General features: G+C 34.4%; 1 protein-coding gene across 2 annotated transcripts in view; it reads right to left on the reverse strand.

Moving 5' to 3' along the window:
- Positions 1 to 18,720, reverse strand: part of Col4a5 (collagen type IV alpha 5 chain) — a 203,583-nt gene that overhangs the window by 68,727 nt on the left and 116,136 nt on the right. For both annotated transcript variants that reach the window (XM_070039934.1, XM_070039935.1), the window contains exons 20-24: positions 16,502 to 16,675; positions 16,083 to 16,166; positions 2,904 to 2,996; positions 698 to 768; positions 245 to 436 (exon numbers count right to left, since the gene is read on the reverse strand). In XM_070039934.1, the coding sequence (XP_069896035.1) occupies positions 245 to 436; positions 698 to 768; positions 2,904 to 2,996; positions 16,083 to 16,166; positions 16,502 to 16,675 (614 nt within the window). The remainder of the gene's footprint in view (positions 1 to 244; positions 437 to 697; positions 769 to 2,903; positions 2,997 to 16,082; positions 16,167 to 16,501; positions 16,676 to 18,720) is intronic.

An 18,720-nucleotide genomic window follows, 5' to 3' on the forward strand; every position in this document is an offset into this window, starting at 1 on the left:
AGAAAGAAAGAAAGAAAGAAAGAAAGAAAGAAAGAAAGAAAGAAAGAAAGAAAGAAAAGGACTGTTCATTTATGTTTAGTTTTTGAGTGTGTTTTAATTAAGGAAACTTTTTTGATGGGATCATTAAATCCAGAGCCTCACATGTGTTAACCATGAGCTCTACAACTGAGCCACACCCCCCAGTCTCTAGGAAATATTTGTGACAATTTCATATCATAATAGCAAGAATAACAAATCAACTCACAGGCTCTCCTTTGGGCCCAGGAAGCCCTGGCAATCCATCCTGTCCTGGAGTGCCAGGTAAACCTGGAAGCCCTGGAGCTCCAGGGGATCCCAGCTCTCCCTTTTCACCCTTCATTCCCGGAAGAGTGAGGATGTCACCAGGATCACCTTTAGATCCAGGAAAGCCTGGAGCACCTGGTGCTCCTGGTATGCCCTGAGTTGAAGGAAAAAATGAGAACATTCATTCAGCATACATAATATCAAATTAGGTGAGGCATGGGTGTATTTTATAATCAATTAAATAAAATTTACTGTAAAAAGCTAAATTTATTAGAGAACATATTAATATATAATATAGGCTATTAATAAGTATTAGACATTTTACAATATGTAATACCACATATATCCATAGCTGAAAATTAAGGTGTATATCGCTTCCTTTCACTTCTTGATTTATTATATACTCAAAACTTACTGGCAATCCTTTCGGACCAGTTGCTCCTGCATGTCCCTTTTCACCCTTCTGTCCAGGAATGCCAAGAGATCCTAGTACATACAAAATAAGGTGAATGGGAAGTCTGACAGAACTCATATAGAAACCTTCAACTCTGGAATACAAGTTTTTTTGTTTTGTTTTATGTGTGTGTGTGTTTTGTTTTTGTCGGTCATGGGGCTTGAACTCCGGGCCTGGACACTGTCCCTCAGCTCTTCATCTCAAAGCTAGTACTCTGCCACGTGAGCTACAGCACCACTTCCAGTTTTCTGGTGTTTTATTGGAGATAAGAGTTTCATAGACTTTCCTGCCTGGGCAGGCTTTGAACTACGATCCTCTGATCTAAGTCTCCTGAGTAGCTAGTGGCACCTGGCTTGGAATACAAGTTTTAAAATATGAACCCCACTCTATCCTATTTAAGTTGCATTTTTATTTTCCTCTTTTATTTATTTAAAATGAGGAAATCACCCTTTCTTTCAAATAAGTTTAGCATTTTATGCCTCATAAAATATTCTATCATTCTAACTTCAAAGTAGCTTTTATCAGAACTTGCAGCTACAAGTGATACATAAAACAATGCTTGAATTCCTATAATCATCCATTACCAAAGAGAAAAAATAAAGAATAGTCTATGCATCTTTACTATCATTTATAAAAATTTCCTAGGTCATTAATCAGTGCTTTCGTTGGTCTACCACTTCCTAAATTTTGGTATATGAGAAATGTTTACTGCAGTGACTCTCCACATAAATTGACAAAAACAGTAACTCTCCACATAAATCAGTCACCTGAATGCTAGTTTTTTTTTTTTTTTTTTGGGTCCAGTCGTGGGGCCTGAACTCTGGGCCTGGGCGCTGTCCCTCAGCTCTTCAGCTCAAGGCTAGCGCTCTACCACTTGAGCCACAGCGCCACTTCCGGCTTTTTTCTTTTTGCTTATGTGGTGCTGAGGAATCGAACCCAGGGCCTCAGGCATGCAAGGCAAGCGTTCTACCACTGAGCCACCTTCCCAGCCCCTGAATGCTAGTTTGAAATGCTACATTTGAGCATTTCAAGTAATTTTTCAATTTTATCTACTGAATTAGAAACTTTAGAAGTGGTGCCCAACAATCTGGATTTCAACAAGTGTTCTAGGTGATTCTGATTTACTCCCATGTTTTATACCACTAGGCTAGCAGTACATGGCTAGGTTGATAACTTCTAGAGGCTGACGCCCAGACTTGCTGGATTTATTGCCAAGTTCCTAATGAATTAATGTTCTTGACACACATATTAGACAATTAATAAAGCTGGTATCTATTCTCAGTCTAGACTTTGACATAAAGTATGAGCTCAAGAAATAGTAGGATATAGGATATACAAATAGGTAATTGAGTAAATCACTTGGGTCTAAAATATTGGATATGGTTTTGATTAGAAATGAGGAAGGAAGAGTTACAGATAGAGGAATATTGTCAGTTGGTTGCCAGACTCCAACAGAAAACTTGTAATTCAATAACTGCCTGTGACATCCCCAATGAAAAGAAGCTCTGCCACTGGAAACTAACTCAAGGTCCAAGTATTAGGAACTTTGCACAAGTTTTCTGGAAGAAAGAAGCTTGACTGGTATGTTATGTAGTTTTCCATGTGGAAAACTGGAAAGGTATAGTTTCTGGAATAGTGTCAAAATGCTGTCATAGGAAATTTTGTTAGCTTCAGGAAACAAGAGCCTACTTCATAACAGAACTATTTCTTATTTATTTACACATCTAAATTACTGGCTATAAAACAAGAAACTAAAAACATTAAACATCTATGAACTCACTGAAATAAAATTAAGAAATACTTTAAAAGATTGCCTTTTCTGAAGGGCTAGGAAGAGGAAACAAAGGAGGAAGCAACAATGCTTGATAAGAAATGTACTCATTATCTTGTCTATGTAATTATAATTCCTCTGTACAGTATTTTCATAATAAAAAATTTTAAAAAAAGATTGCCTTTTTTGGCCAGTTCTGGGGCTTGAACTCAGGGCTTGGGCACTGTCCCTGAGCATCTTTTGCTCAAGGGTAGCACTCTGCCACTTGAGCCACAGCACCACTTCTGGCCTTTTCTGTTTATGTGGTTCTCAGGAATCAAACCCAGGGCTTCATGCATGCTAGGCAAGCACTCTACCACTAAGCCACATTCCCAGCCTTTAATCTGAATGTTTTACCTGGAGGACCTGGGAGACCTGGCAAACCAGGTTGTCCTGGAGGTCCCGATATACCAGTTCCAATACAGTTGAAGCAGGTGTCTCCTTTATCACCTGGTGAAAATCAAAACAGAAAACAAATAGTACTTAAGGCTGCTTTAGATAAATTCTAAAGGAGTTAACAGTAAGTTTTAGCATTCTTATCCACCAGTGTGGTTAGAGAAGCCTAAATCCAGTATTGATTGATTGAGAAATATTTACTGAGTGCTTACTATGTGCCAAGAACTGTTCTAGGTACTTGTACTACATAGATAAATTAAACAAACAAGATCATTGTTTACTGGTCAAAAGAGAAAGTAAACAATGAAGGTACTAAATTACTAAAATATGTATGAAAGACTTTAATAGCATAGTAAACATATTTAGCTTTTAGTGTGTTAAAGTATGTTTGCAGGAAAAAAAGTAGAGCTGATTATGCCAGAGGTAAGTGGGTGGAAGGCAGGTTGTTATTTTAAATAGAATTGGGTCAGGGTCGAGGTAATTGACCAGACAGTATATGATAATAGTCATGTTTGGCACATACAAAGAACAGCAACTAAACTGCATTGACGGAGCAGAATGAGGAAGTGGAATCAGAGTTTACAGTTTATAAGGAGTGTCCTACCACAAAGCATCATACAGGCTACAGTAAAGACTAGCTTTTTCTCTGAGTGAAAAGAGAAACTAGTAAAAAATTTAAACAGGAAAAGAACATGATATAATAAGTTCTAAAGATATTATTTAGCTCTTATTAATAGATTCTAAGGACAAGGATGGAAACCATGTAATGTACTATAGCTGTGATCTAGAAAAGAGATAGTACTCAATTCTAGAGTGAAAGCAAAGAACATGATTAGAATTGGTGAGGTCTTGAACAATCTTAAAAGTAGGGCCAACAGGATGCTCTCATGGTTGATAATATGATAAAAAGGAAAACGCCAATCCAAGATGACTCCAAGAATTTTATCCTGAGAAAATAAAAGGTTGAAGTTGCCTGATTTTTAAGTAAGAGGGGAAAAGTGGGAGTTCAGTGATTATCAGGGAGACAGTGGCAAAAATGAGGACCATAATCAGCATGTCAAGTTAAAAAAAGAAAAATAAGACATTGGATATATACATATAGAACAAAACAGATATATCTGTACAGGAGACACATATTAAGAAATCACTGCCAAATCAATGATATTTAAAAGCCACAAAATTGGATAAATCACCTTAAGATAGAGAAGAGAACAAGAGCTGAACCCTAAGGCATTTCCAGTGAAAAAGTGACTATATAATTTTAAGATGCATGCAAAATACAAAGAACCTAGAATATTTAATAATTACGATAAAGCAAAAAGAAACAAATAGACACAATACAGAACAGAGGTCAGAAACAGACTCACACATATGTGGTCAAATAATTTACAACAAAGGTACTAATACAATCATTGGAGAAATTGAGAGACTTGCATTTTATGTTACCGAGGTAACTGCATATACAAAGGGAAAAAGTGAGCTTTAATCCTTGCTTCTGACTATACAAAAAAAATTAAATGAACTTAGATGAAAGATCAAAATACAGAAGTAAAATGATAAAGCATCTAGAAATAAACACAAAGAAATATTAAGTCTTCACGATAAGCAAAGATTTCTAGAACATGTTATAAACATCACTAACCATATAGCAGGAATTTAATACATTTGATTTTATTTTTTAATTTGATTTTATTGTAAATATGCTGCACATGGGGAGTTACAATTACATGATGATTTCATTTATTGATGAGTTATTTAACAAAAGACACAAAAGAGCAAGTCACAGAATGGTAGGAGATATATATATATATATATATATATATATATATATAATATTAATAGCTTATGTTAAATATGCTATATATAACGTAGGGGATATATATTTGATATGGCCTATAACATGTATGTTATATGTGTTATATAGCATATATAACATATATAGCAACTGGTAACTATCTTGCACATATATATATATATATATACACACTTGCATATATACCCAACATATATATGGTAAACAATCAAATTAAATATGATAAAAAGACAGTTTACAAAGAGGACTGTAAAAATTATAAGAAAGAAGCTCGTTATCAATGTCATCAGGGAAATGTAAACTTAAAATAACTTTGGGAAATGGTTTGTTGCTACCTACAAAATAAAACCTACACCTAGCAATTATATTCCCAAGTATATCCACAACAGAAAGACTTATATCCTATTTTAAAAACATGTACAAGAATGATCATTTCTGATTTTGTCATAATAACCTCAGATCAAAAGTCTGTTGACATTAAAATGCATATTAAGAAAGAGTTTTACAATGGGATAACAAAGAGCAGTGAAAATACTATTATAAATAAAATATTGTCATATTTCATAGTTAAAATACTAGGTTAGGATAACTGATATATAATTAGAGCATAAAAATAGTAGTCATGTTTTTCTGATACTAAGGGGAGCAAGAAAGTTTTCACTTGTCATAGAAACATTCTATATTTTGGTTTAGTAGGTACCTAAGTGTAAGATATAAATGTATACATACATACACACATACATGGAAATATAGGTATGTGTGTAAAATATATTCACATATACGTATACTATACAGTATACACACATGCATACGAACATATGAGTATACTATAAATACATTATGTATACATGTACTAAATGCAAATGTCTGTGAAGGTATGAAGAAAACTGGGAAATGCAATATTGTGAGAACCAAGTGAAGATAGAGTTAACACAGTGAACAAAACAAGTAAGTAAAAAGACTGAGACTTAACATTTGTATTAGTAAAGTGGAAGCTGCTAATGATTTTGCCTAGCATCTGTGAGTGTTAGGCAAAAGAATGAGATGGATAAACAAAGAAGGAGGTAACAATGCTCAACAGGAAATGTACTCATTACCTCTCATGTAACTCTAACTCCTCTGTATAGTATCTTTACAATATATACATGTGTATATATATATGAATAAATCATTTTAAAGACAAAAAAGAATGAGATGGATTGGTGAAATCTTTATTAGAGTATGTTTAAGAATAAATAGGGGCTGGGAGGGTGGCTCAGTGGTAGAGCACTTGTCTTGCATGCCTGAGGCCCTGGGTTCGATTCCTCAGCACCACATAAGCTAAAAGAAAAAAGCCGGAAGTGGCACTGTGGCTAAAGTGGTAGAGCGCTAGCCTTGAGCTGAAGAGCTGAGGGACAGCGCCTAGGCTCAGAGTTCAGGCCCTACGACCGGACCCTCCCCCCCAAAAAAGAATAAATAGTTATAACCAAACTCTCACAATTCAAAAGATTTTCAAGACAAGAAACAATACACAGGTGTACTTCAATTTGCTTGACAGTTGACTTCTCAACAGAAATCATACAAGCCAGGAGTGAATAGTGTAAGATCTGCATAATGTTGAAGAAAAAAATAAAACTGTCAACCAATAATGTTAAACTCAGCATAGCTATCTTTTAGAAATGAACAGAGGATAAACAGTTTCCCATACAAAAGTTCAGAGAATGTATCTGCTCCAAACCAATTCTAAAACAAATGCTAAAGAAAGTTGTTCAAATTGAAAGAAAGAGACATAAATAGGAAAAAGAAATCATAGGAAGACAAAAGAAAACCTTAATAGCAAGAGTAATTATAGAAGCAATTTTGGAATACTCAGCTAGGTGCCGCTGACTCATTCTTGTAATTCTAGATACTCAGGAGATCTGAGATCTGAGGATCATGGTTAGAAAACAGCCTGATTAAGGGACACCATGAGAATTTTATCTCTAAACAATTACCAAAAAGCCAAAAATGGCACTGTGGCTCAGTAGCCTTGAGCAAAACAGTTCGGGGACAATACCCAAGCCCCGAGTTCAAGCCTCAGGACTAGAACACAAAAATTAGAACACTAATATTATGAGCATGGTAAGTACACCATTCATATCTTTAATATGAACACTAAAAATCAAAACAATATAATAGTGCTACAATACTATTTTAGTGGCAAAGTCATAAAATGAGATATCTAAACTTCAATACAGAGGGAGAAATGGAATATAATTGAAAAGTTTTCTTATGTTTATATTATCCCCAGTTCTTCAGTTAATTTAGTTCTGTTTTTATATTTATGATCAGGTTGAATACATTGGCATCATTTTATAACAGCTTGTTACATTTAAAGTCCTTTTTGTAAGCCTTATGTAAAAAAAATTATTCCATAAAATACCAAAAATAAGCAGCAAGAAATCAAAATACATATTAGAGTAATTCACTAACAACAAAGGAAGATTGTAAAGGAAATATAAAAATAAAATTAGCAAAAGACAAAAGTTACATAATGGCCAAGACATAAGAAGACCTTATCTATCAATAATTAGCTTGAATTTAAATGGATTACATGCTTCAATTAAAAGACACAGTGACTGATTTGGTTTTTCATACCCAACTGTAGGTAGTTTACAAGAAAGTCACTCCATATCTAAGGACATCCACAGACTGAAAATGAAGGGATGAAATAAAATGTTCTATACAGATAGAAGACAAAATAAAGCAGTAGTGATACTGACATTATAAAATACTTTAAATTAAAATCAACAAAATGAGACATGAAAAGTCATCAAATGGCTGGGCATTGGTGGCTCATCCCAGTAATTCTAGCTATACAGGAAGCTGAGATCTGAGAATCACAGTTCAACGCTAGCCCAGGCATCAAAGTCCATGAAACTCTTATCTCCAAGTAACTACCAAAACTTGGAAATGGAGCTGTGTCTCAAAGTGGTAGAGTACTACCCTTGAGCACAAAAGTTCAGGGACTGTGCTCAGGCTCTGAGTTCAAGCCCCAGGACCATATAATTACCAACATCATATAATGATAAAGGGAAGGGATCAATTCAGCAGGAGAAACTAATTAATTCTACATACACACTCACACTCACACACACACACACACACACACACACACACACACACACACACACAGAGTACTGGAGAACATAAATACAAGAAGCAAGTATAAATAGATTGAAAAAGAGAGATAAAAGAAAAGTTGGGCACTTAAACCAATGGGAGGAGCATTCAGAGAGGAAAGTCAGCAAAGAAACTTGAGTAAATTGCATCTTAAAGAAAATGGAAAGACCTCGGAGTCAAAGCAGACACTCTGAAAACATTACAGGATGGAATAAGAAACCCTAGGTCTCCTTGGCTCAGGCCGAAATTTTCTTAATAGAGACCTGGAAACACAACAAATCAAAGAAAGATTGGACAAATGGGATTGCATGAAGTTGCAGAGCTTCTGCATGGCAAAGGACATAGCTAGCAAGATCAATAGAAAGCCCACCGATTGGGAGAATATCTTCACTAGCCATACAACAGACAAGGGTCTCATATCTAAAATATACTTGGAACTCAAAAAATTAAATCCTCCAACAACAAATTCTCAAAGAAACAACTGCCCAATAAATAAGTGGGCTAAAGAAGACAAACTTCTCTGAAGAAAGAAGGATGGCCAATAGACACATGAAGAAATGCTCAACCTCTCTAGCCATAAAAGAAATGCAAATCAAAACAACATTGAGATACCACCTCACCCCAGTTAGAATGGCTATAATCAAGAACTCTAACAACAACAGATGCTGGAGGGGATGTGGACAGAAGGGAACCATACTTCATTGTTGGTGGGAGTGTAAACTTGTTCAACCACTTTGGAAAACAGTATGGAGGTTCCTCAAAAGACTCCACATAGAGCTCCTCTATGACCTAGCAATCCCACTTTTGGGCATTTACCCAAATGTTTACAAACAAGACCACACTAAAGCTACCAGCACAACTATGTTTATTGCAGCATTATTTACTATAGCTAAGATATGGAACCAACCCAGATGCCCCACAGTAGATGAATGGATCAAGAAAATGTGGTATATATACACAATGGAATTCTATGCCTCCATCAGAAAGAATGACATTTCCCCATTTGTTAGGAAATGGAAAGGCTTGGAAAAAATTATATTAAGTGAGGAAAGCCAAGCCCAAAGAAACATAGGTCCCATGGTTTCCCTTATTTGCAATATCTAGTAAATGTATAAGTCAAGCAGAAAAGGTCAGATAATGTGATGTTAGGAAAATGAACCCTTAGATATATATTTAAATGTTTTTTTCTTTCATGCATTTGTTTCTAACTCATTTATAAGATTATTTCTTTGTTGCTTTGTATGTCCCTCCCCCACAGTATAACCCCCACTTTCACTATATTTGATGTCGGTATAATTTGTGGAGGAGATGGGGAAAAACAAGTCGTTTAAGGATACAGGTGGACCCGTTGCAACTATGAGAAGTACAAGTTGTCATGTCGAAAACGAACTTTACAGCTTTGGGGGGGGATGGGGGGAGGTTGGGATGCGATATGAAGGGTAAACAAAGGAGGAGGCTGCAATGCTTGATAAGAAATGTACTCATTATCTTGCCCATGTAATTGTAACCCCTCTGTACAGTATGTTCACAAAAAATAAAAATTAAAATTTAAAAAAAGATTAAAAAGTTAAATAAAAGTACAAACCATAAAAAAGCAAATGGATCTAAAAGACATTATCGGAACATTCCATTCAACAGCTGCTGCATGCATAGTTTTCACATTCTCCAGAACAGATCAGGTAAGCCACAAACAAGTTTCAACAAATTTAAAAAATCTTAAATCATATCAAGTATCTTCTTAGATCACAATGTAATGAAGCTATAAATCAGTAACAATATGAACTTTGGAAACTATACAAATACATGAAAATTAAACAACTTGGCTTTGAACAAACAATAAATCAAATAAGAAAGAAATTAAACATTTTTTAAATTGGAGTCAAGTGCCAGTGGTTCACACCTGTAATTCTCTCAGAAGGGTTACATCTGAGGAGAACAGTTTGATTCTAGGCTAGGCAGGAAAGTCTGTGAGATTCTTATCTCCAACTAAGCACCAAAAAGCCAGAAGTGGAATGATGGTTCAAATGATAGAGTAGCAGCCTTGATCAAAAAAGCTTAGTGAAATCACTCAGGCACAGAGTTCAAGCCCTAGGAACTGCACACACACACACACACACACACACACACACACACACACACACACACACACACACACACACACACACACACACACACACACACACACACACACACACACAGAGAAATTGGAGTAATGGCATACCCAAAACTATGGTATGCAACAAATACAGCACTGAGATAAATTTATAAGTCATTGGTGCAACATCAAACAAGTAGAACAATCTCAGATTAAGAATTTATCACAGTATCTCAATGAATGAGAAAAAAATAGAACAAATTAAATCCAATGTTACCAGAAGGAAAGAAATAATAAAGATTAGAGAAGAAATAAATGAGGATTAAAAAGAAATGAGTGAAACAAAGAACTGAATCTTGGAAAAGGTAAACAACAGAGATAAGCTCTTAGCTGGACTAAGAAACAGAAAAAAGATTCAAAAGTAATAAAAACAAAAGAAATGAAAACATTGTAACACCTTGTAAATACAAAGATCATTGGAGATTATTATGAAAAACCATATGTGAACTAATTTGATAATCTAGAAAAAATACATTTCTAGACATAAACCTTACTAAGACTGAATATGAACACATAGAAAATCTGAGCAAACTAATAAGAAGTAATGAGACTGAAGCAACAATTAAAGCCTCCTAATTGTACAAAGCCTAGGAATAGATAGTTTCGATACCAAATTCTACCGATCATTTAAAGGACTAATACCAAGTTTCATCCAGTTATTTCAAAACTAGTATAAGATGGGATTCTACCAACATATTTGATGAAGTGCACACAACTTTGATACCATAATCAGGAGTATACCACAAAAAGAAGACTGCAGACAAATAACATTGATGACTATAGACATAAAAACTATGAATAAAATAATAAGCAAACCAAATCCAATACCATATTTAAAAGATTATTCAAAATGATCAAGTAGAATTCACATCAAGAACACAAGGATGGCTTAATATATGAAAATAAATTAAAATGATATATCATATCAATAAAAGAAAATAAAAAACACAATCATCTCAACTGACATAGAAGAGGCATTTGATAAAATTCAAAATTCATTCATGACAAAAATGTTAATCAAAACATGTCCACAAAGAACATTTCATAATATAATAACAGCCATGTGGAATAAGACAACAGGTAACATAATATTGAATGGTGAGGTTTAAAGTCTTTTCTAAGATCTGGAAAGAAGATAAGGATCCTCACTTTCATCATCTTTATTCATTACAGCATGGGAAGTTCTAGCTAGAGGAATTAGCTAAGAGAAAAAAAGAAGAGCATCCAAATTGGGAAATAAATTAAATTGTTATTGCATACAGTTGACATGATCTTATATATAGAATCTTCAAATTTTACCAAGAAACTAAAGAAGCTAATAAACTCACCAAAATAGCAAGATTCAAATCTAGCATACACAAATCAGTTACATTGCAATGTACTGACAACAAATTATCTAAAATAGTAATTGAGAAAATGTCTCATTTATAATAGCCAAAAATGATACCTATGGATATATGTAATCAGAGGTGAACATTGTAAAACACTGATGAAAGAAATTAATGACAGGACACAAAAAATGGAAAATTATCTAGTATTCAAGAATTGCAATAAATTGTCATTGCAAGTCCAAAAGAACTTACAGATTCCATACAACCCCTATAAAAATAGCAATGAGCTAGAAAAAGAAATGTACAAAACTAGATAAAGCATTTATAAATTTACATGAAGCTACAAAAATTCCAAATAAAGTCATCTTAGGAACAAAGAAAAAGCTAGGGGGATATATTATCTGGCTTCAAAATACATTACTACACTGTGACAATCAAAACAGCACGGTAAGAATAAGACCAGGGTCCCACTTTCCCCATTCTTATTCAATATAATGCTGGAATTCTAGCCAAAACAATAAAGCAGGAGAAAAAAAATTAAATGAGATTCAAATTATCCTGATTTGCAAATTATATGATTCTATACTTAAATGAACCTAATAATTATTCCATAGAATACCGCTCAGCCACAAAGAAAAATGTAATTATGTCATTTTCAGGAAGATAGATGGAGTTAGAAATCATTCTGTTAAAAAAGATAAGCCAAGCTCAGTTAATACATGTGCTTGCTCTTTTCTGTTACAGAATTATAATGATGATGAAAATCCCACTTTTGGGCATTTACCCAAATGATCACAAACAAGACCATACTAAAGCTACCAGCACAACTATGTTTATTGCAGCATTATTTACCATAGCTAAGATATGGAACCAACCCAGATACCCCTCAGTAGATGAATGGATCAAGAAAATGTGGTATATATACACAATGGAATTCTATGCCTCCATCAGAAAGAATGACATTACCCCATTTGTTAGGAAATGGAAAGACTTGGACAAAATTATATTAAGTGAAGTAAGCCAGGCCCAAAGAAACATAGGTCCCATGGTTTCCCTTATTTGCAATAACTAGTATATATCTAAGACAAGCAGAAAAGGTCAGATAAGATGATGTTAATGAAATGAACCACAAGATAAGGACACAAGTGATTTTTTCTTTCTTGCTATTGTTTCTAACATATTTATAAGGTATCACGTGATTTTTTGTTGTTGCTTTGTATGTGCCTCCCCTACGGTATAACCCCTGTTTTCACTGTATTTGATATTGGTATAATTTGTGGAGCTGAAAGGAAAAAACAAGTTGCTTAAATAGGGATACAGGTGAAACCATTGCAACAATGAAGTGTACAAGCTGCTATGTTGAAAAATTAAATTTACAATATGGCGGGGGATGTAGTTGTGGGGGAGGGAAGGGATGGCAGGGGAAAAACAAAGGAGGAGGCTACAATGCTTCATAAGAAATGTACTCATTACCTTGCTCATGTAACTGTAACCCCTCTGTACAGTATTTTCACAGTAAAAAACTTATTTTTTAAAAAAGAAGAAAAGTAATGGTAATGGAAAAGGAATGTAAAGAGGGGACTATATAGGAAGGGCATCAGTGGGAGTAGGAAGGAAGGAGGGAATAAGGAGGAGGTGATTATGATCATATATATATATATATATATATATATATATATAAAGCATAATAAAACCCACCAAACACTATAAGAAGTAGGGGAGATAAGAGAATGTGGTTGAGTAGGTGAATTTGTTCACTGTATATATGTATGGAAATATCAGAATGAAACATTCTATTAATAAATGTATATAAATAAATAACAATTAGAAACAGTATAGTACTGGCATAAGAACAAACTCAGAGGCCAACTGAACAAAACAAGGAACCTAGAAAGAAACCAATAAACCTATAGCCAAGTAATACTTGACAAAGCACAAAAAACAAACATCGAAGAAAAGGTAGGTATTTTCAATAAATGGTGTTAGAAAAATTTGATATCCATATGTAAAAGAATGAAGCTACAGTGTTATATCTCACTAGTTATAAAACTGAACTAAAAAAGATAAAAATGTAGATGTAGGATATGAAGGTACTAGAAAAATGCAGACATATTTCAGGACATTGCAATAGCAAAGTCTTTTTGGACAACACCTCAAAAACACCGGAAATAAAATAAACAAATGGTTTTGCATACACCAAAAAGCTTTTGTACAGCAAAATAAAACAGAACTCTAACAAAATAACCCCACTCAGAACACAGAAACAACTTGCAGAATGGAAGAAAATATTTGTAATCTATATATCCAACAGGGGGTGATATCCAGAATACACGCAAAAATTCTAAAATTTCAATAGAAAAGAAAAAATAACCAGATTAAAATTGTGCAATAAACTTAAATTACATTTTTACAAGAAAACACACAACTGTCTAACAGGTAAATGAAAAAAATTTAACATCACTAATTATCAGGAAAATGCAAACAAACCAAAACCCATACAATGAGACTAAACTGTCGCCTCAGCAAAGTAAGAATAAATATTATTAGAAAGACTGAAGATAATAAATGCTAGGAATGTACATTAATAAAGTCATCATGGAATCTAGTATAGAAGTTTCTCAAAAAAAAATTAGGGCTGGGAATGTGGCTCAGTGTTAGAGTTCTTGCCCAGCATGCATGAGGCACATAAACAGAAAAAGCCAGAAGTGGTGCTGTGGCTCAAGTGGTAGAGTGCTAGCCTTGAGCAAAGCTCAGGGACTATGCTCAGGTCCTGAGTTCAAGCCCCATGACTTGCAAAAAATTTCTTTTAAAAAACCTATCATGTAATCTAGCAATTTTACTATTAGTTACATTTCCCCAGGAAATAAAATTACTATGCTGAAGAGACATGAGCATTCTCATGTTTCTTGCAACACTATTCACAATAGCCAAGAAATGCAAACAACCTAAGTATCCACCTATTGATGAATACATAAAGAAAACATAGTTCATATACACAATAGAGTATTATTCAGCCATAAAAAGCAATGAGATCTTGTCATTTTAACAATACAGATGGAACTTGAGATCATTATATTATGCAAAATAAAGCAGACAGAAAGACAAGTAGCACATGATCTCATTTGTATGTGGAACGTTAAAAGTTGATCTCATGAAAGTTGAGAAGAGAATGGTGGTTACCAGAAGCCATGGAAGGTGAAGGACAGGAAAAAGTACTAAATTACAATTGTATAGGAATAAAAAGCTCTGGGATATATTTGCATAATACAATGACTTCAGATAATAATTATGTATTATATCTTTCAAGAGGCTAGAAGAAAAGGTTTTGAAGGTTTGAGAAGATAAATATGCTGATCTAAAAATTACACAATATATACATATTATATACATTCACTATACATTATATAAATATTGACCAGTACATGGTATCCCATTAATACGTACTTTCATATTTTTCAATATGTGTTAAAAATTAAAAAATGAGAAAATGTAAAAAAATATTTAGAAGCACTGGGAAGAAAATTAATGGGGAATTTTACTGCAAAAAGAAGCAGGAACATAGAATGGTATCTAGCAAAAGATGTGGAATTATCATTAAGGTATTTTAGATAAGTATAAAAATCATAGCCATATACTGGAGGGACTAATACAACAAAAAGTGGAAGAACTGGGGGGCGGGGGGAGGCTGGGAAGGGATGTGAAGGGTAAACAAAGGAGGAGGCTGCAAAGCTTGATAAAGAAATGTACTCATTATCTTGCCCATGTAATTGTAACCCCTCTGTACAGTATGTTCACAAAAATAAAAATTAAAAATAAAAGAAAGTTAAAAGCATTTTTCTGCTGAATGTCAAGACTCTAAAGCTACCAAGATTAAAGCATGAAAGAAAAAAAAGAATAAACTGTATTAGAGGAAGGCCTGTTAACCAAAAGGTAAACCACACAGTAGAAGTAGACATTTACAAAAAAAAAATAAGTGGAAGAACTGATGGTGGAGAAGTGGCAACAATTTCTGAATCAAAATTTTTGGGTAAACAAGAGGAAATGGAATCTGTTTTATAAATAGAATAACTGACTTTAGATAGGAGCAGTAACTATTATGCAAGTAAGCATGTATGGGTACAAATGCGAGTAGATAAATAGATATGGTGACAGCAATCTACAAAAGATTCTTACTGTTACTTTAGTTCGCCAATGGAAAAAAGCACGGTCAGAATTTTAAAATGACAATAGAGAAGGAGGTATTCTAAATTTGAAAGTAAGAGAGAAGGTGCAGGATCAGAAGAGGTAGCAATTTGAACTGCAGGGATAAACTTTAGTTCCAAATGAATATAATGAAGTAAGAGGACAAAGGTATCAAGAATTTATGACTAGGATTGGTTACAATGATCATTAAGACATTTAAGTTCAATTATGAGGTAAAAAAAAGATAGCAAAAAGTTAAGGGAGAGTCAAAGTTGGGAGGTCTCAATGGGACTTATACAATACTGGGGTCAGGTTAGTATAAATAGTGAGCTAAAAAGGTAGGAGATAAGTGATGAGAGAACAAGATTCATAAAATTAATACTATCCAAAAGTATACTATTGTCACTTAGATGATTTTGGAATATGACTGAGTGGCTAAAGTAGAATGGAAGATAAGATTCAGGGGATTGTGCTGATGATTTGAAAGAATTAAGGAACGAGTATGCTTGGAATCAAACCTTTTACTCCTTGTTCTCCTGGAAATCCTTTATCACCTGGAGATCCTGGGGAGCCTGGTGGGCCTGCTTTACATAGTTCATCACCTGAGATTAGATAAAGAAAAGATAAAGTGTAAATGTTGAAAATATCCAGGACTAAGCAGAAAACAAAACCAAAAAGCCTGACAGGCTAGAAAAAAAATATTCAATTGTAAGTAACTTCTCTGTAGAAATACAACCTCATGATTAAGCAAAATGAAAGAATATTTTTGATAATGAAAATTGTTTGAAGAGAAAATGTAAACATCAAAGAATAACCAAAACATAGAAGTAGAATCTCATCAACTTTAAGAACATAATTAATGATGCCCTGCAGCTAGATTCTCTTTTAAATCCAACCAAAACAACAATAGAACTTTTCAGGGAAAAACACAGCTTACGAATTGGGATATAGGGGCCAGGAGGGCCAGGAGGCCCTGGAAGGCCAGGAGCCCCAGGTTGTCCATCAAGTCCAGGAGATCCAGGAATCGAAATACCAGGTGGACCGTTATCACCTTTCTGGCCTCTTTCTCCAGGAAAACCAGGGGGACCAGGAGGACCTGTAACTGCAGTCCCTGAAATAAGAAAAAATACTCATTTAAAAGTACTTTCTTGAAGAAAGCAAATAATCTAATTTTAGTGCTATTACTTTAGTTTTTAACAAGATGTTAAGTAATGGCAATAACTTCCTTTAATAATATTAGTACACTTTTATTATTTTTCTATGAGACTCAACATCCAAAGGATGCAAACTTCTAAATAATGTACTAGTTTGAGTGCAAGACACAATAATTTAAAGTAGTTATTACTTCTGCAAATTACTAATAACTTTCCATCATCCTTTAACTATGGTATTTTAATATCAGAACTGTGGGACATTATTAATAAGAGGAAAAGAGGCATTTCGGAATATGCACAATAACATCTCTGTTACTGGATATTTTCAGTTCCACTGTCTATTCTTGTGCAACTAACATAGTTCTGTAACTAAAGTTTTATGTTTTCCAAATCAGGTAAGGAAACTATATTACTTATTTATTTATTTTTTCAGTCCTGGGGCTTGAACTCAGAGCCTGGGCACTGTCCCTGAGCTCCTTTTTGCTCAAGGCTAGCACTCTACCACTTGAGCCACTGCACCACTTCTGGCTTTTTCTGTTTATGTGAAACTGAGGAATTGAACCCAGGCTTCATGCATGCTAGGCAAGCACTCTACCACTAAGCCATATTCCCAGACCTATTTGTTATTTTTTTAAAACAATCACTTAACCTACAAATTTACTCTTCTAAATTAATGTCAGAATCATCTTGTCAGTTTCTCTTTTTATAGAGTTTGGGCAGTGTTATTAGGATGTGAACTTGGTCGAATACTTAGTAGACAAGCCACTGAGCCATGAATCCAGTCTTTTTAAAAAACAAAATAAAACAAAACAAAACAATTCTTACTTTTGAGATAAAGTCTTGCTTACTACCTATTGGGTGCCTTGACTGCAATTCTATATTTTCACTTCCTAAAGCAACTAGGATGACAGGTGCATACCACCACATCCAACTTCATTGGAGTGAAGTCTCTGCCCAGACTATCCTAGAATTACAATTCTTCTGATCTCTGCTAGGATAATAGTTTGCATTCTGCTGTGCCCAGATGTTGGTAGAGAAGAGGTCTTGAGTCTTTGCCCAGGATGGCCTTGACCCACAATCCTTCTATTCTCATCTCTTAGTGTTTCTTTAATACCTACCAGAATTTGGAACCTTTCACATGTTTAAACTCTTTAACTCTTTTACTGCAACCTTGGGAGAATTTCTTATATCAGTTTTCCAAACAGACAGATTAGTTCACCATCTTGAGATGAATAGTGTATGTTCAGAGCATAATGAAATTTACACATATTCTCTGTCTTTCCAGTTACTCACCCCATCGTGCTACTATTTCATTGCCTACATATTTTTGAAGGGAAAGGGCCCATAATTTATTTATGTGTAGTGTGTACTACATCAGATGCTTTTGTACTATATCAGATGAATTTTGTTACTCCTCACTACCATTCCATTTCAGAGACCATCTAAACAAAGATGTTAGACAAGAGTTGTCAAATTTATGGCCAAATTAGAAATGCTATATGTATCTTCAAAGCAATATGTATCTTCAGAGAGATTGATATAAAACATTGTATTGAGACCTAGATGTTTTTCACCACAAAATCACCATGGAGATTTCTATTAGGTATTTCAGCAATGCTGACAATTTTTACATAGGAAATCTGAAAAGTTAGGCATTAGGAGGTCAGCATTCCCTTCCTAATACCAAAAAAATGTAATCATTTGTCTAGTGGATCGCAGAACTATCTGGAACATCTTATTTTTAATCTTATTAGATAAAATGGGACATGTATTTTTAAAAGGTATGACACTAAGCAATTTTTTTGTGCATGTGCTGCTCCTACAGCTTGAACTCAGAGCCTGGGTTCTGTTCTTGAGCTTTTATGTTCAAGGCCAGTGCTCTAGCACTTGACCCACAGCTCCACTTTCAGCTTTTTAGTGGTTAATCAGAGATAAAAAGTCTTACAGAATTTCCTGTCAGGGCTGGCTTCAAACAACAAACCTCAGCTGTCTCAACAAACCT

Source organism: Dipodomys merriami, unplaced genomic scaffold (assembly GCF_024711535.1).
Source record: "Dipodomys merriami isolate MVZ:Mamm:240054 unplaced genomic scaffold, mDipMer1.0.p SCAF_3, whole genome shotgun sequence".
In the NCBI taxonomy this organism is placed as follows: domain Eukaryota; kingdom Metazoa; phylum Chordata; class Mammalia; order Rodentia; family Heteromyidae; genus Dipodomys; species Dipodomys merriami.